At 32.9% G+C, this 25,028-nt stretch overlaps 1 protein-coding gene across 4 annotated transcripts in view; it reads right to left on the bottom strand.

Annotated features, from left to right (window-relative positions):
• Window positions 1–13,238: 13,238 nt before the first annotated feature.
• The window catches only part of CTDP1 (CTD phosphatase subunit 1), a 145,649-nt gene continuing 133,859 nt past the window's right edge, over window positions 13,239–25,028 (bottom strand). Inside the window, exon 12 of one of the 4 annotated variants that reach the window (XM_031946742.1) lies at window positions 13,239–14,495. In XM_031946742.1, coding sequence (XP_031802602.1) covers window positions 14,354–14,495 — 142 coding nt within the window. In that variant the 3' untranslated portion in view covers window positions 13,239–14,353. The remainder of the gene's footprint in view (window positions 14,496–25,028) is intronic. The other 3 variants (XM_031946739.1, XM_031946741.1, XM_012541588.3) reach the window with 3 other exon arrangements.

The raw sequence follows: 25,028 nt of genomic DNA, 5'->3' as shown, positions 1-25,028 counted from the left end.
GAAAAAATGAACAAGCAAATAACAACAAAGGTGGTGAAAATACTATACCGTGATTCACATTCAGCCTCCATAGTTTTCTCGGCTAGTTGTTTAGATTTGTGTGTGTGTGTGTGTGTGTGTGTGTGTGTGTGTGTGTGAGTGAATGAAAATTGCTTTGTAACTATGTTTATAGAATCCCTGGGTTTATTTTGGCGGATACTTTCAAATATTTTATATTGTCTGCAATTATTTTAAATATAAATTTTCTTTTTATCTCTTACAGCTGGGTTTTGTTGGTAGTATATAGAAATACTCATGATTTATGTGGGTTTATTCTCTATGTTTTGAAACTTTGCTGAAGTTGTTAATTTGAAATAAAATACATTTTTAGTGGATTGTTTAAGGTCCTCTAAGTATACCATCATATCATTTGCAAAGAGTGATAGTTCTGTTTCCTTATTGCCTATTGTAATTCCTTCAATTTCTTTGTTTTCTCTTATTTGTCTAGTACTATATTGAATAATGAGATGATAATGGACATCCTTGCTTCACCCTTGATCCTATTGGTTAGTCTTCTAGCCTATCTCTCCTATAAATAATGCTTGCTGATGGTTTTAGATAGATACTACTCATCATTTTAAAGAATGTTCCCTTTAATCCTATGTTTTCTAGTATTAACAGGAATGGTGCTGTATTATGTCAAAAGCTTTTTGAGCATCTATTGAGATAATTATATAATTTTTGTTGCTTTGTTATTTATATAGTCAATTATGCTGATCATTTTTTTAACAATGAATCAGCCTTGCATTCCTGGTATAAATCTCACCTGATAACAGTGTATGATTTTCATGATATATATCTGTAATCTCCTTACTAGTATTATTTAAAATTTTTGTATTAATATTCATTTAAAAAATAAGAAAAGACTATTTAATATTCTATTTCAGTTAATCTGGGTAGTTTACATTTTTATAAATATTCAGCCATTTCACTTAGATTATTATTTTTACTGGCATATACTTTGGCAAAATCAGTTTTCAAATTATTTTCATTTTTATTTGTAAACATTTATCCTTTTCATATAACACTAATACTTCCATTTTAAAATCAAATTAACTAGTGGTTTATCTGATTTATTGTTTTTATAAAATCAGTTCCTAATTTAATTTATTATTTTTATCTCTTAATTTTTATTATTTCATTTTATTTTCAAGATTTTTACTTTGATGTTTAATTGATTTTAAATTTGTTTTTTCCATTTTTGTTTTGCTCTCTCTTTTATTAATGTATGTATTTAGAGAGAGATACATTTTCTATATGCTGCTGTAGATGTATCCCACAATTGGAATGTTGTCTTATTGTTAGTCTTTTATGATTTGTTCTTGACCTCATTTGTAAGGATTATTTTGTTTAGTCATTTTTCAATTGTGTCCTATTCTTTGTGACTTCATTTGGGGTTTTCTTAGTAAAAATACTAGAATGATTTGCCCTTTCTTTAATTTTACAGATAAGGAAAACAGAGTTAAGTGTCTTGTCCAAATTCACACAGCTGGTAAGTATCTGAGGCCAGATTTGAACTCAGGAAGATAAATCTTTCTAACACTAATCCTGGCACTCTATCCACTGTATCACCTAGTTGATTAGTTTCCTATTATGCTGCCATGGCCCTTTATTGACTGTAATTTGCATTGTATTATGGTCTGAAAAAGATGCATTTATTATTTCTGCATTTTGACTGTTTTTAATGCCCTAAAACTTGATTTCTGTAAAGTGGATACACACACACACACACACACACACACACACACACACACACAGGTTCAATATACAGTGGAGAAAAAGGGTACCATATATAGCAGAGAAAAAAAGGATGTTCCTTTTTGTTCCCATTTAATTTTCTCCAGAGATCTATCATATATAACTTTTCTAAGATTCTATTAATCTCTCTAATTTCTTTCTTATTTATCTCATGGTTAAAATTTTCTAGCTTTGAAAGGGGAAAATTGAGGCTCTCAATTAGTATAGTTTTACTATCTATTTTTTCCTATAATTAATTTTTTTTTTGGCTGAGGCAATTGGGGTTAAGTGACTTGTCCAGGGTCACACAGCTAGGAAGTGTTAAGTATCTGGGACCAGATTTGAACTCAGGTCGTTCTGACTTCAGGGATGGTGTTATATCCACTGCACCACCTAACTGCCCCTATAATTAACTTTGTTGTAAGAATTCATATGCTATGCCATTTGGCACATATATGTTTGGTATTGCTATTAGTTCACTATTTATAATTTTTTAACAAGATATAATTTCCTTGCTTAATCATTTTAATTAGATTTATTGCTTTGTCTGATTGCTAACCCTGCCTTTTTAAAAGCTCAGCTGAAGTATATTAGATTTTTCTCCAGACTTTTTAATTCTCTGTGCATTCCTTTCAAGTGTATTTCTTAAATAACAAATTGTTGGATTCTGGTTTTTAATTTATTTTGCTATCCAGTTCTTGTTTTTTGGGAGAATTTATCCCATTCACATTCACAGTTATTATTACCAATTGTGCATTTCCCTCCATCCTGTTGTTTATTCTTCTCTTTTACCCAGTCCCCTTCCCTTTGTGCTTCCCTTTGTGCTTCCCTTTTGGGTAAGATAGATTTCTATTACCAACACACACACACACACACACACACACAGATTTCCTCTTTGAACCAGTTTAGATATCAGTGAGATTCAAGCATTGCCTGCCTACCTTCTCATCCTCATTTTCTTCTCTACTGTAAAAATTCTTCCTTGCACACCTCTTTTATATGAGATAATTTTCCCTATTCTTCCTTTTCCTTCTCCCAGGACATCACTCTTTCTTCTGTACATCATTTTTCCCCCTGATATTTTATTTTTTATAATTATATCTAGAGAAAAATTGCAACATTCATTGAAAAATTTTAAATTCCAAATTTTTTTTCTCCTTTCCTCCCCTCTTCTTCCTTCCTAAGATAATAAACTATTTGATATAGGTTATATATGCTCAATCATATAAAACACATTTTCATATTAGTCATGTTGTGAAAGAAACAGACCAAAGGAAAAAAAAATAAAATGAAAATAGCATGCTTTGATCTGCTTTCAATTGCTATTTGTTCTTTCTCTGGATGTGAATAACATTTTATCCTCATGAGTCCTTTAGAATTGTCTTTGATCATTGTCTTGCTGGGAATAGCTAAGTCATTCATAGTTGATCATTGTGTGATGTTACTATTGTTATTCTCTGAATTCTGCTCACTTCACTTTGCATCAATTCATGCAAGTCTTTCCAATTTCCCCCCTTCAAATCCACAATACTATTCTGTTATAGTCATACACCACAATTTATTTAGTCATTCCCCAATTGATGGGCATCCTCACATTTTCTACTTCTTTGCCATTCATTATTTTCATCAATGAATTTTTGCATTTCTTTTTCCATTTAACCAATTGTGTTTTTTAATGTTATTTTTAAAAAATTGATGTGTCTTTTACCAAGTTGCTTATTTTCTTTTCATAATTTTCTCCCTTTGCTCCTATCTCTTTACCTGTTTTTTCTTCTACCACTCGTTTGATTCTGAAAATCACTTTTTTGCTTTTCCAATAATTCTTTTTTGGGGGTTATTTTGACTTAGTTGTCTTCTGAGTTTGTGTCTTCATCTTCCTTGTCACCATGGTAGCAATTTTTATGGTCAGGTTCTTTATCTGTTTGCCCATTTTTTCCATTCTATTTCTTGATTTTTGAACTGTATTGTGTAAACATATAGCACACATATCAGTACGTTTATGATGTTTATGTGTATATACACACACATGCACTCTTCTCTTCCCCCCCAAAATCAGTTCTTTTTACATTTAAGGTATAAATATCCAAAAAGTTTTTGTACATATCAAATTGTGTTTTCTTATCATTCTGCCATTTTTATGTTTTAATTCATATTTAAGACAATGATTAAGCTTATGATTTCCTCTATATATTTCATTTGTATTAATTTTTTTGTTGTTCTTCTTTTAAAATCAGTACTTTGTGCTTGTGGTTGTCTTCTTACACTATTTCCACAAACTTATTCTCTTTCCCCACTTGCCTACCCTTGACTTTATTTAAATTGATAAGTGAAAAATTAATATTTCTCCCCTTCTTTTGATCCTTGCACTTCCCCATGCAGTTAAGCATATATCTTAAAAATCCAGCTTTCTCCTAATTCTACCAATGTCTTAGTCTTTTTTTTGCAATGCCCGTTTCCAATGTTTGTTTTTAATTTCTCTTTTCTTCTTCTCTTATGAACTTTATTTCGCAATTCATGGGTGAAGAATCCATACTACCATACTATTACAAACTACCATAGTATCATACATACCCATCCTTACTAATTGCTTGTTCTAGCTAGAATTCCTCATAAAGGTAGTTTCTGGAATGTCATGTATGAACTTTCTCTATCCCCTTTCTATTCTATTGATTTTGTATCTTTCTCCATTTTAAAATTCTGTACTTCACTTATAGAAACAGTAATCCATGAAGGAAGTCATGCTGAATAGTAGTCTCATATGATTACCATTATTCTCCCTTTATCTATAAAGTCCATTCCTATCTCTGTCCTATCATCATCCTGTATCTGGTTCTGTGCTCATCATTCTGGATTTCATCTGGTTTATGTAATCATGTGCTCCCTTAACCTGGGATGAGATCATAGGACATTCAGTCAGTCAACATCTAGGAGATGGAAAATGAGAAAGTTGAGGAACTGGCAGGTTATGATGCTTGAGGTAGTGTCAATATATTTGCTGAAATCCCCAAATAGGAGAGGAGTTAGGAAGGTATAGAAAATTGAGCAAGTATTGAACTTATTCCCCTAACATGAAGAGTGTCTTTGAAGCTAACATTTAACAGCTACTACAATCTTAATTAGTAAATATGAATTGTGAGAATTTGGTCCCCAAATGTGCAAATTTCACTCTCAGCAAAACCTTTATATGTTCCTATTTCTTACTCAATTTCTATCTCCACTTATATTAACATTCTTTAATAGTACCCTTCATTTTCCCTTTCAGGGCAATATGTCCCTTCTACTTCCCTTAGTCCTCTATCACTTCCCAGAAATCTTCCCTTGTACCTTTACTTTTATTTTTTTTCCCTCACAGTCTCAACTCTAATTATGAGATTATATAAATCAAGTACAATTATCCCTTCCACATTGCATAAATTAGGGATATGACCCCCTGTGATCTGTGTAAAATTTTTCATTTTTCTTTTGTACCAGGGAATAAGTCTGAATTTTTTATTTTTCTTTTATGGGGTACTCACAATGCCTAACTGTAAAATTTTGGTTAATAATGCTATACACACACACACATATAATATTATGAAACCATCATGAGTAACATGCTCTGCCTCAGTTTCCCTGGTGGCAATCCCTCTTCCTGGCCATTAGGACTGAGATAATTAGGGGTGGGAGTTCTGACTACTAGCATTCCAAAGAGTCATAAAACTCCAGATGGCTTATGTCAGAGATGTTTGGGTGTTTTCTGCCTCAGACTTAGTGTCTCCTAGCTTCTTCCCAACTTATCAGAATTTGATTTTTGCTCCTTACCCCCAACCTGTCAGAACTGAATTCATGATCCTTTCCTGGAGTTTCCACTCACCAGTGCTCTAACCACCACCCCTCCCCTTGCCTTTGTTTCCCTGATTGCTGGAGCCCTATAAGAGTCTCTGGAATCCCTCGCTCATTGTTGGATGCTTTGAGACAAGAATCCCATCCACCCCGCTGGCTAAGATAGTTTAGCCCAGGGGTCCTCAAACTACGGCCTGTGAGCCTGATGCGGCAGCTGAGGACAATTATCCCCCTCACCCAGGGCTATGAAGTTTCTTTATTTAAAGGCCCACAAAACAAAGTTTTTGTTTTTACTATAGTCCGGCCCTCCAACAGTCTGAGGGACAGTGAACTGGCCCCCTATTTAAAAAAGTTTAAGGACCTCTGGTTTAGCCAGTAACACTCTCCCTCTAATAAAATATTAAATACCTCTAATCCATATTTTGCCTCAATTTCTCTGGCATTAAAAAAAAAGCTGCAATGTGGAAGGCATAATGGTTATTTCTATTCTGATCCTCTATGGACTGGGTAGGGATGTACTTCTCTCTTCTGTCTCATTTTCCTTTTCCTGTTAACATATCTTCCCATTGTGTTATCTTCCTATTAAACTACCGATTCACTTAAAGATGGTGAACTAAATCCATATTATTTCAGTACTTCTATTCTCCTTATTCTTCATCTTTCTTAAATTTTTAGCTCTAAGTCCTTTATTTCCCCTAATGATTCCTCTTTGCTCTTTTACCCCTCAGTAAATTTATTTTTCTACTCTTTTTTTTAAACAATATCTTATATACATGTAAAGATTTGTATTCATTCTCTTTTACTGTATTTCAATTTGTGTTATTTTCAAGTATTGTGCTCACCTGTTTTTAGGTAGCAGTGCCTCTCTTGTTTTAATCAATCTTTTTTTTTATCTTTGATGATTAGGTTGAATTTAGGCTCATTTTTGGTTGCAGCTTGCATTTCTTTGCTTTTTGGAAAGGGTACAATTCTGGTCTAACTTCTTATGACTGGGATTTAATACCGAGTTATTTGAATCAGTGCTCCTTCACATTTGAGTTTTTCTCTTAGATGGTTATAAAGTTGCTTGTTGTTGAAATTGTGAAGTAATTACTAGTTTCAAGATTACTCTGTGGTGATTTGTGGATCTGTTATCTGCATTGAAAACTTCTGTGCAATTTTCTTGTATTTTTCCTACAGTATTAATATTCACGGTTTTTTTTTCTTCTTCTTCAATTTGTCATGTTCTCCTCTGAGACCTATAATCCTTGTTATCTCTGTGCACCTGTTCCTAAAGTTAGTGGGTTGGATTCACCTAAATTCATGTATTTTAAAAGTTTGACTCATTTTTCTTTGAACAAAATTTCTTACATATCAGGAATAAAAGGATGAAATTTCCTTCATTGTGTTTCAAACCATTATTCTCTCCACTGGTCTTATTTCTTTAAGGGGAATTATCCATTGTCTCTTATAAAGTTCTGAACTCTGCTAACTCTGTTATTGTATTTTAAACTTTTAACTAAAAGTTGGAATTTCTCATCCCCAGGATAATAAACCATGACCAAGTAGGATTTATACCAGGAATGCAGGGCTTGTTCAATATTAGGAAAATCATTAGAATAATTGACTATATCAATAATCAAATTAACAAAAACCAAATGATCATCTCAATAGGTGCAGAAAAAGCATTTGATAAAATCCAATATCCATTCCTATTAAAAACGCTTGAGAGTATAGGAATAAATGGACTTTTCCTTAAAATAATCAGAAGTTTCTATTTAAAACCATCAGTAAGCATCATATGTAATGGGGATAAACTGAACCATTCTCAATAAGATCAGGAGTGAAACAAGGTTGCCCACTCTCACCATTACTATTTAATATTGTATTAGAAATGCTAGCTTCGGCAATAAGAATTGAGAAAGAAATTAAAGGAATTAGAGTAGGTAATGAGGAAACCAAATTATCACTCTTTGCAGATGATATGATGGTATACTTAGAGAAACCCAGAGATTCTACTAAAAAGCTATTAGAAATAATCCACACCTTTAACAAAGTTGCAGGATACAAAATAAACCCACATAAGTCATCAGCATTCTTATATATCACTAACAAAATCCAACAGAGTTACAAAGAGAAATGATTTGGTTGATCTCGTTGCTGAGGATGGCCTGATCCATCAGAACTGGTCATCATCTAGTATTGTTGTTGAAGTATATAATGATCTCCTGGTCCTGCTCATTTCACTCAGCATCAGTTCGTGTAAGTCTCTCCAGGCCTTTCTGAAATCATCCTGTTGGTCATTTCTTACAGAACAGTAATATTCCATAATTTTCATATACATGGTCTGCCATTTCACCTGATGATGTGGGTATTTTATTTCTCCAAGAAATAAAGCTGATAGAGGCCTAAACCATGCAGCAGAGCTGGCAAGTGAACACAGTATGCTGGACTCCTTGCTTTCTCCTGCTCCATTAAAGAAACACTCCCACACCTGTATTTAAACTCTATTTTGGGCAAAGGTATAGAATTATAATTTAACCCTTCCACAAAGTGAGAAGGGAATTCTGAGTTTAATAATCACATCAAAGCTTCTAGGATAAACTTGAATTTCTCTTTTCAGTGAGAAATAAATTGGCAATGATGTCTATAATAGACAGAAAAGATCCACCTGAATAAGGAGCAGCTAATATTCCCAGGACTAGGGGAAACAAAGGCAAATTCTTCTTAAAGGATAATCTTATTTCAGAAACAGAATTTAAAAAAACAAACAAACCTAAAGTATACTTTACTAGTCCTTTTTGATAATTTTTAAATAAATTAAAATCTCATGTCCCAGACATATATTCTAGTAAGTTAAATCATGGAACATCAATGCAACTCTTTAACTTTCATAAACAGTAAAGAAAAACAAAACCAAAAACCAAAAAACTTTGGGGGAGAATTCTTTGATCAAAGAAAAAGGAAAAGGACTTATGTAAATGTGCAAATGTAATTTTAACAGCTTTTTTTGTAGTGGCAAAGAATTGGAAATCAAGAAGGTGCTCATCAATTTGAGAATGGCTGAACAAATTGTGGTATATGAATGTAACAATGGAATACTATCGTGCCATAAGAAATGATTAACGGAATGTTTCAGAACATGATGTCAAGACCTATATGAATTGATACAAAGGGAGCTAAAGTGAAAGCCACCTGATTGTTATACAAATAAAACATTATTGTAATAACCTGTCAAAGATGTGGCTACTCTGATCCAAGCCAATTCCAAAGGACTCATAATCAAAATGCTATCTATCTTCAGAGACCTGATTCAGATCTGAGTGTGAATTGAAATGTAATTTTCTCACTTTATATTATTATTATTATTATTATTATTTTACAATATGGCTAGTAGGGAAATATTCTGCATGTATAATTGACATATTACTTGGTTTCTCAGGTAAAGAAGGGAGTGGGAAGGAGAAAGAATTTTTTAAGACTCCTAAAAATAAAGAGAGATTGGATCTTTGAAAATGTATTTTCATCAAATTCCTTTTACATCACAGTGAATATTAAATAATGCCCTCTAGTGGTTAAAAAATCCCTGTAGTTTTAAATTAGGAAACAACCTAAGCTTCATCACATGAAAGAGCAATGAGTCTGAGACCTTATTCATGTATGCATTCCTTGCATTTATCAGTGCTATATCAGCACTGACATTAGCTTGGGAAATTTATTAAATTCACCCACATCCTTATTAATTCCTGTTTAGTCACTAATCTTTCCCAAAAATTTGCCTTTTTTCATTTTTAATGAGATACTTGATGCAAAACAAAAAAACAAAAAACAAAAAACAAAAAAAAAAACAAAAACCAAACACCTTACCTTGAAATGGAAATGTGGAAACATTAAAAACCTTCTAATTAAATTGAAAATATTAAGAAATAAATATTTTTTCAGCCCCCAAAATCCTTTCTGGGCTTTTCCCTTTAGGAATATATATAGAAAATCAAGAACAACAAAAAAAAAAAGATCATGGAGAAATGGATTAAAGGTGATAACCAAATTTAGAACAAAACTTTTAGAAATGATCTTTTCAGAAAAAGGCTTGAATTCTGCCAAATTTTGTTTTTCCTACATTTTAAATTCAATTTTGGCCACCATTCTGCTCTTTATTTTTCCTAAAAATATTTCTGGTTTTGAAATTTTTTTCTATTAGCTTTTTCTCTGTCATAGTCTGTACAGAATTAAGCCAACATGAAAATAAATTGTCCACAAGTATGAAACGAATTTATGATAGTTAATTTATTGTAGTAAATTGAAATTGCATGTGTTCAAATGAAATTCAGAATGCCAACTTAAAATTTAAATGTGTTCTTGAGTCAAGGCTAAATGTCTTCTATACTTAATGACAGCAAAATATAGCTCAAGATCATTATTATCATCGATTTCTTGTGGCATTCCAATATTGTTTTGTAATTATTATACTGTATGCAAAGTTAATTTTTTATCACTTACAGTTGCATTAAAAAAAAAAATCAACTGGCAACCAAAGTTAAGGTTAACAGCCCATCTTGTTAGTTTAAGAATACTTCCTCTATGTCAGAAGATGTGTGTATGTGTGTGTCTGAGAAAGAGAGAGAGAGAGACAGAGAGACAGAGAGATGACATACACGCCTGATTGGCAATATGGTGATACCTCTGAACCTGTAGAATGTTTCCTGCCTATAACAAGTAAAGAAAATGCTAAATTTCATGTATAAGTTAATGAAATTAAAGACTTTTTTTCTCCATCTAACTTCATAAACTTCCTGAAATCTATTTACAAACCACTGGTTAAGAGTCCCTGTTCTGTGAAAGATTCTATTTTTGCCTTGTCTTTTTCATCTTATTCAGGACTGTTGATACCATTACTCTGACTGCATCAACCTCTGAAACATTACAGGGATTTCTTATTGAAATGCAGTCATTCAAGAGACTGATCTAACCATTCATGTCCAAATAATAAATAGACCAAAAACACATATTGCCCCAGTTTATTTACTGGTACTCAACAAGTTCCCTGTCCTAGGTTCTATGTAGATGGAGAGGCCGGACTCAAAGTTGAACAGGTGGTGGCAATTTGGCTGCATTTTCCTGGGGGATGTTGCACTATCATATGACCTTAAGTTCTTTTTGCTGCAAAATAGCCATCTTTTCAACAATGTTATTCTTCTTGTTTCTATGTGTTTGCGAATTATGAAATATCACAATCTCAGTAGAGTCATAATTGTAGGTGATTCAAAGGGCAATGGAGGGTCATAAAGAGGGCAGAAGTAGACTATGACATATTACCAATGATGATTCATGGTTGAAAATTACATAAGAACTCCTTAAAACATGTATGACTGGAAAAGAAGATGAGCATATTATGTAACAAGTTAGAAAAGGATAGGTTGTACTGCAATGAGCCAACAGAATACTTCCAGTATGCAATGTGGATTTTCTGAAGAAGACTTAAAGGCTCAGGATGATAGTACACTGGAATTTATAGTAATAGAGGGACCACAAATTTAGAACCATAAGGGATTTGTAATGGAATCAAAGATTTAGAGCTAGACCTATCTTATTTTCAAATAAGAAAATTAAAGGTTAGGGAACTTAATTCATGGCCATACAAGTAGTGGAATGGCAGACTGGACCTTGACCTCAGGTTCTGTGACTCCCAGAATTTTTTAAACTTAATCCCCCCATACCCCCTACTTAATTAAAATCCTTCTTCCCTCATTGAAACTTTTGTAATAAATATGCATCGTCAAGCAAAACAAATTCCTGTGTGAATATTTCCAAACCTCTCTCTCCTCTTTCGCCTCTGTCCTTCCCTCTTCCTTCCTTCTTCTCCCCCACTTCTCTCTCTGACTTTATCTGTCTCTCCCCTAAGTCCACTATCTTTCAAGTCAGGAGGTGACATTTTCCATTGTAACAAACTCTTTCTTTAGAGATCCGATCTCACTTTACAGGTAAAGAAATTCTGGCCTAGAAATAAGTACCTGATTGAGATCACGAAGGGATTGAGTTGTAAGTCCAGCATCTGAACCCTGGTTTTTTGACTGCAAATCCAGACTTGGCTATTTCCCCACTAATACCAGAGAGCATTTCTCTTGCTTTGATCAGAGTCATTTAGGCTTTAAGTGTTTTTTTTTTTTTTCCTTTTGTTCCTACTTACTTGAATGGAAAATCTTTAATGTGTTTTGAAAACCAGATGTAGATTCCATTGCTGCTGTGGTAAAAGTACATACAAGAAAAGAAAAGGGAAAATGCATTTAGTGAAGAAATTAAGACTTTCACTATAAATGTTTTGGTATCACTGAGAGATTCTTAATCACTTTTAATGAAAAGTATGAAAGTCTATCTGTGATTGTCTTTTGATGATCTTGTGTTTTGTTTTGTTTTTTAAAGTTATCTTAAAGAAGCCTTTCATTTTATTCCAAGTAGCTCTCCTATCCTGAAGAAGGCAATTACCTGGGAAAACAGAAAAGAAATCAATTTTGAAAGTGATGCTGAACTAGTGCTTTCTGTGAAGTGCTGGGCAGAACAGTCAACTGAACTATTATATTTTCAAGACATTTTAAAAACTCTGATCATCCCCAATTCCAAATACTACTTCAAGGCTAATTTACTAAGTTGGTTTTCCATGCTTCAAATATAATTGGAAAAGAGACATTAACATTGATGTTCTTAGGCAAATAAATGCAACAAGTACTTAGAGTTGTTCATCATTCAAATTACTTCCACTGGGCCACGTTGTATAAACAATCTAAAACAAAAGTTCCATTAAATAAATTGGGGGGAACCCCCGCCCCCAAAACAACTCACTTTAGACTTTAATGGGTTTTTGACCTTATCATGCAGATGGATACTCCCATATTGGTGAGGAACAGTCTAGATCTGGATTTGGAGTCAGAGCACCTGTTCGAACCCTGGCTCTGCCACTTAATCCCCTTACCAGCTCCCAATAACCCTTTTCCCATCCAAGCTTACTGACAATTTAGATTGACAACAACAGGTAAAATACTCTCATAGATTCTTGAGTAAGTACTACTCAAAAATTACTCTTAGTAATTCAAGTCTTTGAAAATTTGTAATGGATCTAAAAAATGGGAAAAGATATTCAAAAAGATATTCAAGACTTCCTTAACAACTCAGGGTCACTCAATAGGTTAAGAAATGTGTCACAGGCTTGAAAAGCTGTGGAGTAGGATTTTTAGTCTCATTTGGAACTTATTAGCCAATTTTGTCTCATGCTAGATAAGGATAATAGTGCCCATCAAGAAAACTACATGGAACAAACAACAAACAAATTTGAAGGTTTTTTTTGCTAAAACTATATAAGTATAATATGTGCAAGACTGTTTTTTTTAGATTGAAAAAAAAGATGTCTTATGATTCAGGCAATACATGTAGCATATTTTTTTTTCTCTAAAGTTCATAAGACCTATTAAACTCTTTAAAGTTGCTGAATTTTATTCTGCTTCTGACATCTTTAGATACTGTCAGAAATCCAACTATGAGTCTGAAATTTTTTGGTATCTTGAAGTAAGCTCTCCCATTAAAAAGTAAGTAGAAAGACTGTGAAATCTTTAAAAAATAATTTTTGATAACTTAAAAAACTTTTTTTTCAATGAAGCATTGTTTAATTGTTTGTATTAGCTTTGTGACCAAAATAAAACATCTACACAGAGCAAGACAAATTTTTAGCAAGAATGATTTGCTACTCTGCAGAAAAGCAGACCATTCTAAATAGTTAGTTCTGAAGTAATAGATAGATGAATTGCATGTAATTAAAGAAACTTTATAAAATGCACACACTATTTACTTCAATTCACAAAAGAGAAGGAAATTTACAAAATGAATCTTTATTAAATGAAAGAAAAATCTGTTTGGTGGGTCAAATATGAAATAGAATATACAAAAACTTTACATCAGATCTCTCAGCCAAAGAAATAAAATCCTATCTAAGATAAACTAGCACTTATTCCTTTTATGAAGAAAACAAATGCGTGAATAAGTTCCTTATGGCAGTACAGGATGGCAGAGCACATACACTGTGCTAAAATTCCAGGTTACACAGAAGCAAAGTTTAAAATCTAAACAATAGTCTTCTAAAGAGCCCAAATATTTCAGAAAGTAATTTAAAAATAGGAAATTTGATCATTATGTATTCTTTCAGAAGCAAGTGACGTGGATGTCAAGTGCAGAGTTCATGAAGTCTGCATATCACATTTTCAGTTTCTATACAAATATAAATTGTTTTGCATTTTAAAATCTCTTTTATATTTTTGATAGCTTTAGCTGTGAAAAAGCATGACTAGGTCATCAGATTCTAACTACATCATTACTCTTTTCTTGTCTGTTCCCCTGAAATCCTTTACCCCAAATCATGTGCTGTGGTATTTAAAGAAAAAAAAATAATCCTGCAATGTATCAATAAATCACAAACCCTCCTACTACTATATATTCTGTAAAATTCAACACTTCTTTGGCATTGCACACTAATTCCCCTTTTCCCCTTTTTAACACTTTTGCTATTTAAAAAAGTATACTTTGACTGTAGTAAAACACCTTAAAAACACCTATTTCTGATTGTGTAAAGTAATGTGTCGCCTTTTTGTGTTGATTTACAAAATATACATACTGGCTTTGAGGGAAGGAAAAAAAAAACAAAACCCGAGTGCTATCATATGGGGCTCATTTGAAGTCTGTGATCTGTTACAAGAAATAAAACATAATTACAAATCCTCCTCCCTTCCAGACATCACATGAAGTCATTCAACTCAGCTTCAAGTGCAGCTGCCATTTCATCTGCCTCTGAGCTGCTTCCCTCCTCATCTTCATTACTGGACTCTTTACTGGATTCACTGGCAGCATCATCCTCATTCAGCTTCCGCTTGTGGCCTCTGTAAATACATTTAAGAAGGATAAGTGAGACTAGAGATGTGCACTAGTATTGCATCACAAAACCTGTACTTTTAAATGTAAAGTTACTTTAAAAAAATATTTTGTGAATTAAGAAGAAAAAATATTGTATTAGCCCTAATAATACTCCTAAATCTGTGATTTCAAACAGTGAGATCTTTTCCTTCATCTTTGCTGATCACAAACCATCTAGCAAATGATCTAGCCTGAAGAATTTCTGTGCTTGAAAGCTTTGTCATTCTTCAGGCAACTTAGGGATAAAGCTTCCTTTTCTTTTTTTTTTTTCTTCTCTCCCAATTTAAAAAATATTTTTATTTAAAGTTTTGCATTCCAGATGCTATCATTCCCTCCTCCCCCCTCTCCCTGAGACACTAAGCAATCAGATATAAGTAATACATGTGCAATTATGTAAAAAATTTCTATATTAGTCATTTTGTACAGGAAGACTTGAATAGAAGAAAAAAGTGAAAAACAGCATGCATTAATCTGTATTCAATCAATTGGATAATATGGTGGAGAGTATGTTTCACTGGTCCTTTGGCATTGTCTTGGAGATTATATATATCAAAAGAGAGAGAATGAATTATTGCAAATAGCTGTCATTCACAGTTCTTTATTGAAGTTTTTTTATTGAAAATACTGTTACTGTGTACAATATTCTCTTGTTTCTGTTCATTTCATTCAGCATCAGTTCTTGTAAGTCTTTCCAGGTCTTTTTGAAATCATCTTGCTTGTCATTTCTTATAGCACAATAATATTTCATTACAACCACATACTATAGCTTGTTTAGCTATTCCCCAACTGATGTGCATGTCTCTTAATTCCAATTATAGTGATGCAAAATGAATTTAGACTTAAGAAAATAATACTACAACAGCTACAAATGTTTGACTAAAACAACCCCCAAACAATAAAAATGGAATATTTCAACATTACAAAGAACAAGCTTGGTTCTAAAGAGGGATATGAGGAAGCATCTTCTTTCTTCCTCCTTTATAGAGCTGGGGAACCCACTGGTATAGAATATTCTACCTATCAGCATATATTTTTGGATATATATTTTTATAGTTTTGATTGGTTTTGCTGAACTTTTTCCTCATCTCCATTTCTAGAAAAATATTCTTTGTTACAAAGGGTTGGTTCTCTGAAAGGGAGAGGAGGAAAATTCAAGGGGAAATATAAGCAATATAAAAAAAACAAAGAAATCAAAAATCTATTAGAAATTTCAAAAAGTAACAAAAAACAAAGTTTTCCACAATTTGGCTCCCATTTACTATTTCCATTCTTTTTTCATATTATTTTCCTTCAAAGACTTTTTTTTTTTTTTTTGAATCAAACAGACCAATGCCTATTAACTACACTTGACATTCTTGTCTCTTGTGCTTTGGCCAAGGAACTGACATGCCCACAAAACATATTCTCCTTATCTCTGACAGGTAGCATTCCAAGCCTCCTCTAAGCACAGCTAAAGGGGCCACCTTCTATACAATGTCTTTTCTGATTCTTTCCCTTAACCTGCATACCCCCACTTGCTTGTGCTAATGTGCTCTCACTTTTGAAATTTCTCTGTATTGACTTAGCAATATTTTGTACCGACTTTAAGTGAGTATATGGTCCAATTCTAGTAGAATGCAAAATCCAAAAAGGCAGGAATTTTGATCTTTGTATCCCTGAAATCTAGAAGACTGGAAAAGTAGGAAAGGACCAAGTGGCAAGAATTTTAAAAGTTAAACAGGATTTTATATTTGATCCTGGATATGTATATGATTGATGTGATTATTGGCTGGGGTAGAAGAATAATCACTTTGACGGAACTGAATTTAATCAGTAGGTTAGTTCACCTCTTTGTACCTTTTAATATTGAGGCAGGATTAGAGCTGCTGAAACAGTATAAGATGAACTCTCATTTTTTGAATTTTTTCAGATCTGGCATTTATCTTGACTTTTGTTCTAACCAGCTATAATTGGAATGCTCATAGTTTCTTTTGAAATGAACATTTTACACAGACACACAAAGATACTCATTTACTTGTTAGTCAAGAAATTGTTCAGTTTTGGTTTGGGGGAATTTGCATGGTGCTAATCATCTCCATGTTAATTGTTCTTGTGAATATGATGACATTGAAGTATATAACTTGTGAGTGATCACTGGCTTTTTTTATTCTTTATTTTCCAACATGATTTTCACTATGCTACCCTTTGCAAACTTTTGCATTAAAGTCAAAAGCTAAGAAAGAATTTCTACACTTTGTTCCAGGTCCTTACTTTGAGAACAAGTCATTGAAATTCCCTGGGCCTTAGTTTCTTTATCTATAAAGTGGTGAGGTTGGATTAGATGGGTTTCTGAAAGCCTGTTCAGCTCCAAATCTATGACCCTATGATTTTACTGTTTGTTCTCCCCCTTCCCCCCACCCCCCAGGACTTCTTTAGCTTCATTGCAAAGAATGTTTATGTCGAAGTTGTAATTATCTTGATAATAGCAAGTCTCAATTGCTTATATGAACAGTGAAAGTATAGAAGGATACTCAGGTATCCCATGAAATAAAATTTCCTGTTGTTTTTTGGACACAAATCTTAACACTAAATTTTTTTATTCACATGTGAGTTATTTTTCCATTTGAGCTGCAACTTCTTATGTATTCTGCTTATGTCTATATTGAGAATATCATTATGATTATAGCTCAATTCCTTCAGCAATAGGTCAACTGACTGAATAACGTTAACAAATTAAAAGTCTCGATAGTTAATATATAAAAATAAAGTACATTTACAGTACGAGGTATCCACAAATGTAAGAAATAATTCTAGTCTAAAAATAAGGCCATTTAAAAGTGATGATTTTTACTATTTTTCTGATACATAGTAAAAATAGGTCAAACTAGGGTTTAAAAATAGGTTGTTCCATTTTCCACCATAGGTTTTTTCATTTCCTTTCCCTCTCTTCCCTCTCCTCCTCTTCTCCTGCCCCCTGCTAAGCTTTTACCTTTTGGCAATGATTTTTGTTCACTGATGAGGCAATCATATCATAATTTATTACAGAGAGAATCCAGAATATTATGTGACCAATTAAAGTCTTATATATACACATATCATTTGAGCAAAACAAAAGAGAAATAGGATCTGTGAACTTACTTAAAATATTTTGATAACTACTTTTCATTACTGTTAGTGTCTTTTGTAATCCTACATATTTTATGTATCTAAAAATGCTACTATGAGAAGAGCTTTGCCAGGTTTGCTAGAGGGTCCACAATACAAAAAAGGTTAAGAAGTTATTAATACTGGAACAAATAAGATTATTCATTTTCCTACCAAACATTTCTAAAAGTGACAGTATTGAATAATATGATGATAAAAAACAATTTCCTATTTAAAACTGTGTTTTTTTTTTTCCTATAAGGAAGAACAATTCTGGTTAAATGTTTTTATTCCTAATCACTTGTTCACAAACATATTTTTGTATGTAAATTAAGAAGACAATGTGGTGTAGCATAAAGAAGAAGACAATGTGGTGTAGCATAAAGAACACTGAGTTCAGAGTCAGAATAAATGAATTTGAATACCGTTTTTTGATGTCCTTGTGTCTAGGTACTTACTATGTGGCTTTGGGCAAGCAATGAGTATTACTACTCATTTCAGCTTTTTCACTATAAAATGAAAGGGCCAAGTTATGAGATGATTTCTAACATCTGTGATGCAGAAGAAAGTTTACCAGAGTCACCAGAGCTGCATTTGAAATTCATCTCTGCTAGAGAACAGTTTGGCAGAAATAAAATATAGACCAACATCTCACATTGTATATTGTTGCAGATATTCAGTCATGTCTGACTCTTTGTGACCCCACATACCATTATAAACCAGGCTTTTCTAGCCTCTCTCTCTTGAAATTTGTCCAAGTTCATGGTCATTGTTCTATGACACTATTGATCCATCCCATCCTCTGTCTCCTTTCCCCAACATTACGTTTTTTTCCAGAGTCCTGCCTTCTCATTATGTGATCAAAGTATTTAAACTTCAGCTTCAGTATTTGACCTTCCAGTGAATAGCTTGCATCAGTATTTCCTGTATCTACTTTTGCTTCATTGGTTATACAAAAGCTTTTTGACTGTGGATCACGACAAAATGTGGCAAGTTTTCAAAGAGTTGAGAATACCAGATCATCTTGTCTTCTGAGGAACTTGTATGCAAGCTAAGAAGCAACACTTAGAACTGAAAATGGAACTATTGACTGGTTTAAGATTGGAAAGGAGTAAGATGTGATGTATATTGTTGTCTTATTTAATTTATATGCAGAGTATATCATGTGAAATGCAAAACAAAAGCTGGGTGGCTTTTAAGATTGTTGTAAGAAACATCAACAATCTCAGATAGGCAGATAACACCATGATGGCAGAAAATGAAGAGGAATTTAAAAGTTTCTTGATGAAAGAAGAGAGTATAAAAGCTAGCTTGAAACTTAACATCAAAAAAATTAAGGTGCTGGCAACTGGTCCCATCATTTCTTGGCAAACAGAGGGAGAAAAAAAATGGAAGCAGTGTCAGATCTTCTATTCCTGGGTTTAAAGATGCCAACTGCAGTCATGAAATTAAAAGATGTTTGTTGCTTGGAAGGAAAGCTATGATAAATTTGGATAGCATAGTAAAAAGCAGAGACATCACCTAGCTGATAAATGTTCATATAGTCAAAGTAATAGTTTTTCCAGAAGCATTATATACTTGTGAGACTTAACATTATAAGGAAAGCTGAGAACTGCAGAATCAATGCTTTTGAATTGTGGTACTAGAGAAGACTTTTGAAAGTTCCATCAAATAAATAAATGCTTAAAGAAATTACTTCAAAGTATTCACACTGTATACCAAAATAAACCCAACATGGATATATATAAGACTTATAAGATGACAACATGAGCAAATTAGAGGAGAAAGGACGAAATTACTGTTCAAATTTGTGAAAGTTTATGACTAAACAAATAATAGAGGATCCAAGATGATAAACCAGAACAATTTTGATTATATAAAATTAAAAAGTTTTTGTACCAAAAAAATCAGATATAATTAAAATTAAAAGGGAAACAGGTTACTGGGGGGGGGGGGGGAAGATTTTCATAGAAAGTTTCTCTGATCAAGGTCTCAAGTGTAAGAGCTATCCTCAATTATTAATTCAAATGATATGAGCAGTCAATTTTCAAAGGAAAAATTCAAGCTATAAACATATGAAAAATGCTTCCAATCACTAATAATTACAGAAATATATGTTAAAGCAACTTTAAGATTCTATCATACCTATCAAACTGGCAAAGATGACAAAAAAGGAAAATGACAAATGTTAGAGGGATTGTGGATGCTATGAATTGGTTTAGACATTCTAGAAAGCAATTTGGAGCAAGCCTTCAAAGTTATCAGATAGTATATATAAGCAAGCCAAAGGGGAAGGAACTGTTCTCAAAGAACAACATGCTGCACAGAAATGGCATTTACAGGAGAAGAGATGCCAGTGAGGAATAGCATAGCGATGTAATCTTCACTGTTCCTAGTTCCATGAACAGGTTGGCGGCTTGGACATGCAGCTAGATCTGAACCCTGATTCAAGACTTCTAAGCCACCGATGCTCCAATTTAGAGCAGACAAAAATGGCCACTCTGAAAACACTGCCTTGTCACCTGTGGAGTAAGGCAGTGAAACCAGCCTGGATCAGTGAAATAAGATTGTTCTTTGAACTACTGAATAAGGAATGAGAGGCAAGGACCCAGGAAACTTAACTGTAATTGTGCCACAGCCAACAAGCATGAGGGGCGGGGGCAGTGCCCTGTCAATTAAGTTTTAGCATACATATATTCTGGGGTCTGGTTTCACTGGCTCGCAAATATCCTCTGACTGATTACAAGGCCCACACTTTAAAGGGATCAAAGAGGGAAAAAAGAACCTATGCGTACAAAATATTTATAGCACCTTTCTTTTTTTTTTAAACAAATAGCCAAAAAGTAGAAACTAAAGTGGTACCCTGATATATATATATATATATATCCCATGATATATAAATCTCATGGGATATCACTATAAGAAATGAGAAAATAGGTAATTTCAAGGGAAACTGGGAAGACCTCTATGATCTGATACAAAATAAAGGCAAACAGAACTTGGAGACTGATTTATGTAATGACACCAACATTACAGAGGAAAACCAAATTTTACAAACTTCAAATCTCTGATCACTACAATGGTAAACTATGAGTCCAGAGGTCTGATGATGAATTACAATATCTACTTCCTGACAGAAAAATTATGTACTTAATTAAAATGCACAGTAAGACAAATATTTTTAGAAATGGCTAACATAAGAATGTTTATCTGGGTTAAGCATATGTTATGAGAATTTTATTTTTATTTGAAAATTATTCTTTGAGGAAAGATAATAAATGCTCCTAAAAGTGAAGAAACAAATAAATCAATGAGTGGAAATCTAATGCTGTGATCTAGTACTTATGTGACCTTGGGCAAGTATTGAGTTTTTTCATCTAACAAAAAAAAAAGTTGGACCAGATAACTTGTAAGTTTTTTTAAAAAAGTGTTAGCTATTTAAAAATGACAATAATAAACTAAATTCTATTTTCACACATTCTATAAAAGGGCTGTTTTTCTCTTAAATGACTCAGTAGAATTTATAATTTTATTTTCAAAATTAATATACTTTTGGACAGCTGGATAGTACAGTGGATAAAACACCTACCCTGTCAGGTAGACCCGAGTTCAAATTTGGCCTCAGATTCTTCACACTTACTCATTGTATGACCCTGAGCAAGTCACTTAACCTTGATTGCCTTGCAATACGTCAACCCCCCAAAAAGAATCCCTACAAAATACCAAACAAATATACTTTCAATTATTGTTATTACTTATTGCCTTAGAAGAAGTTATACTTTATATAGTAAAATGTTAATAATAGAATTCACTGTCATAGGATCAATGTATCATAATACTGGTCAAATTATGTTCCCAATTATCTTTTTCACTGAAATAAGGAAAAAGTATTATTCTTGACCTTGACAGTAATATCAAAACTATAATGAATACTTAATGCTTGTAAATCATTTTAAACAACATACTATTTTATTACATTTATATTATTTTGAATAACAAAATGGTTTTAATACTCCAGCTAATACTCCTCATGGTGTTAGTGAAATATTTTCTAGGATCTTTTTTGATTATATCTTTAGAAACTTAAAAAAAAAAGTGCTTGCCAGATTTCATGATGACATTTTTTCAATATTGAGCATTCCACGTGTGTTTTATTAAATCATCATTCTACATCATCATCATAACAGCTAATGTTTATATAGCCCTTTAAGATTTGTAGAGTATTATACCAATATTACCTTGTTTTATCCTCACTACAACCTTGGTAGATAGGTGCTATTTCCCATTTTACAGATGAGGAAACTGAGGCAGACTTATCCAGGGTGACATAGCAATTAAGTATCAGATGAAAGATTTTAACCCAATTCATCCTGGCATTCTTTTTGGCAAGCAAAGGTATGTGAGAAATTACCTTTAAGGACAAACCCAAAGGGGTGTGCAGGGCAGAATGAGTCTGGGGATTGGTAAGGACAGCAATAAATTTTCAAGTTTATTCTCTTCAACCTCATGTTGATGTCCTAGATATTGAGAATTTGGAAGATTTGTTAATATCCCTAAAGAGAGAAATCAAATTCACAGTCTTCTTAAGAAATTAGGTAGTTTACAAAAACAATGAAATACAATATTGACAAGTATAAGAGAGTACTATAGGAATTAAAATTCAACTGTACAACATATGGGAGACAGAAGAATTGGATAGACATAAAAATAAAGCAAAAAGGTCAACAATTTTTGTTAACCAAAAAATGACTATGAATCATCAATGAAATAATATTTTAAAAGGTTACAAAATGACAAATCAGTTCGCTTTAGTAAAATTGTATATATGTAGGCTTTGAATGCATACTGAATTAGTCAGATCCTATGACACCACTTAGTCCATGTCTGCTGATGACTTTTAAGATGGTTATGAGGAAACCAGAGTTTTAAAGAAGAATAAGGGAAAAAAGAACAAGCCAGCAAAAAAAGTATAAGTTCTATGAGCGGACTTATAAAAGGATTAGAGTTGTTTACCTTACAAGAAAGAAGATTAAGGGATAACTCATTAGTGCTTTAAATCATATAAATTTAATTAAAATCAGAGATAGTGAATAATTGCTTCCTCTATAAATGGACAAGAAGAAACAGGTTTAAACCAAAGTGAGAAGGAAATAAAAAAATATCTTGTGCAAAAATGATAAAACAATGACTGTCAAAAGGCAATTATGAAATTCCCATCTCTAGAAATCTTTGATACTGAACAGATACAAAAAACACTACATTGTAATCCTCAATCTTAAAATTTTTATAATCTGATAGCTGATTCTTGCACATTCTTCACCTGTCACCTTGTGGTGATTGAGAGTAACATACAGATGCCAAGCACACTTGAAGGATTTAATGGCTCACACTTCTGAGAATCAATTTTTTTTTTTGGCCAAATGTAACCAAATTCTTTTTTTTTTTTCTCTATAGGCCAAACCAAATTACATCATTAATAAGCCTTACCCTCCCCCATGTGACACATAAGCATTCCTCTACCCCATTACATTCTCTTGGCTCTGGAAATGATCAGTCCCTTGTATTGTTTATAGAATCTTTTATATGCAACAACAGTGTCTGCCCTTGTAATTTGGCAGAAAGTAGTTCCAATTAAATATTTTTCAATATCACATTAACATCTATGTCTAACTCTGCTCATTCACTTAGTCAAGAATGATAGATGCTTCTCATGTTTTGGAAATGAGAGAATGTTGTTGTCTCTTCAAATTAATAACTTAATTTGGGTACCTGCTTTTTCTCTTAGTAATATCCCTTTAGGAAGTGATTGGACTTTGGAATGCCACGATATCTGGCACATTATTCTGCATGTGGTACTCAAATATTTGTCTAAATGAATTGCATGCTCAAGGTCAGATTCATTATTAACCCCTTCTAGCATACAGTACCTATGATAGGAATCACTTTATTTCAACACATTGGAAAATTAATAGTCTGATTAAGGTCTTTATCACTTGCTCGATATTGACCTGAATAATTTAAACATCTCCAGAGAGATCTTTGCCACGTCTTGGGAATGCATTACTTATGATTTAAAAGCTGCAAACCATTCACCCTTATGTCATCCATCCAGCCCAAGGTCAATGACAATTCAATGCTGCTATTTCTCTGTAAGTTGACGTTTTCTATAAAATCCTTTCTTGAATCCTAAATATTCACCAAGTGCCTGCTATGCCTACCACTGTGCAAGATTTTATGGAAAACAACTGTTAAATGCAAACAGTACTGCCAGACATAAAGAGAGCATTTGCCCTAATGTTGAGTTACTTTGAAACTTTTTGGTGTTAGAAAGCTCTATATTAACATTATCTATGTTCTAAGTTATTAAGAGATCCTTATGTATAATTTAATGCCCTTCCTTTCTATTTGAGTTTGATATCACTGGTCTAGATGACTTTCTGAAATCTCCTCTAGTCCCAGTAGTCCCATTTCTAAGTATGGGATTAGCTGGTTTAATGTGGAAAAAAAGGACCCACAAGATTTGAGTTTCATTACAAATGAAATTCATTACTATTTTACTCACTGTTTGACCTTGAGCAATACTTTAAAAAAAATCTATTTTGGGAGACTGCAGGGTCTCAACTTTTAAAATGGAATATTCATTCTTTACTTTATAGAAATGCTAAGAAAAATAATGAGGTCGTGTTAGAAAGCTATCAGCTTTTTGGAAGAAAAATCTCATTAATTAGGTAAACAATTACGGTTTGGCTAAAAACTACAAAGACAACAGCCCAAACGCAGATCTTTTTAGATTATCTGACTTAATAGAAGTAAACAAAAAGCCAACAGGTATAGTATTTCTCCACTCCCAAGATGAGATATCTTTCATTTGTGCTTAATATTAGTATAATGGAAAGAAATTAATTTATAGCACCTTTAACAACCCACCCAAATATTTTGAAAGGGAAAAACATTTGCTTGTGTTTTCAGATTTTTAATGACTACATTCACAAAATACCTACAGATCGAAGATGATCAAAAGGAACCAAGAAGTGGAAAAGAGTGGTACAGATGGAATCAACAGAATCATATGAGACTGGACAGTGTCATCATTTGTGCTTTATGTGTAAAGAAGATGCCTAGATTAAAATTCCATTTTATATCATCTTTAAAGAGACAAAAGTGTCACTGAAAGTTACCCAAGTCTAATCATATTTCATAGGTGAGGAGAAATAAAACTTGTCCAAAGTAATAAAATGCCAAATAGAAGAAACAGACTCCAAATGTGGAGCCTTTTCCCATAATTTGAGAGGTATCTATCTCAAACAACATTTCCATTAACATGCCAAGGTGGTTACTTTCTCAACTTCAGTTTAAGAATGCTTATTAAACATTTA

The sequence above is a fragment of the Sarcophilus harrisii genome, chromosome 1, assembly GCF_902635505.1.
Source record: "Sarcophilus harrisii chromosome 1, mSarHar1.11, whole genome shotgun sequence".
In the NCBI taxonomy this organism is placed as follows: Eukaryota; Metazoa; Chordata; class Mammalia; order Dasyuromorphia; family Dasyuridae; genus Sarcophilus; species Sarcophilus harrisii.
This window is presented reverse-complemented; position numbering and strand designations above follow the sequence as displayed.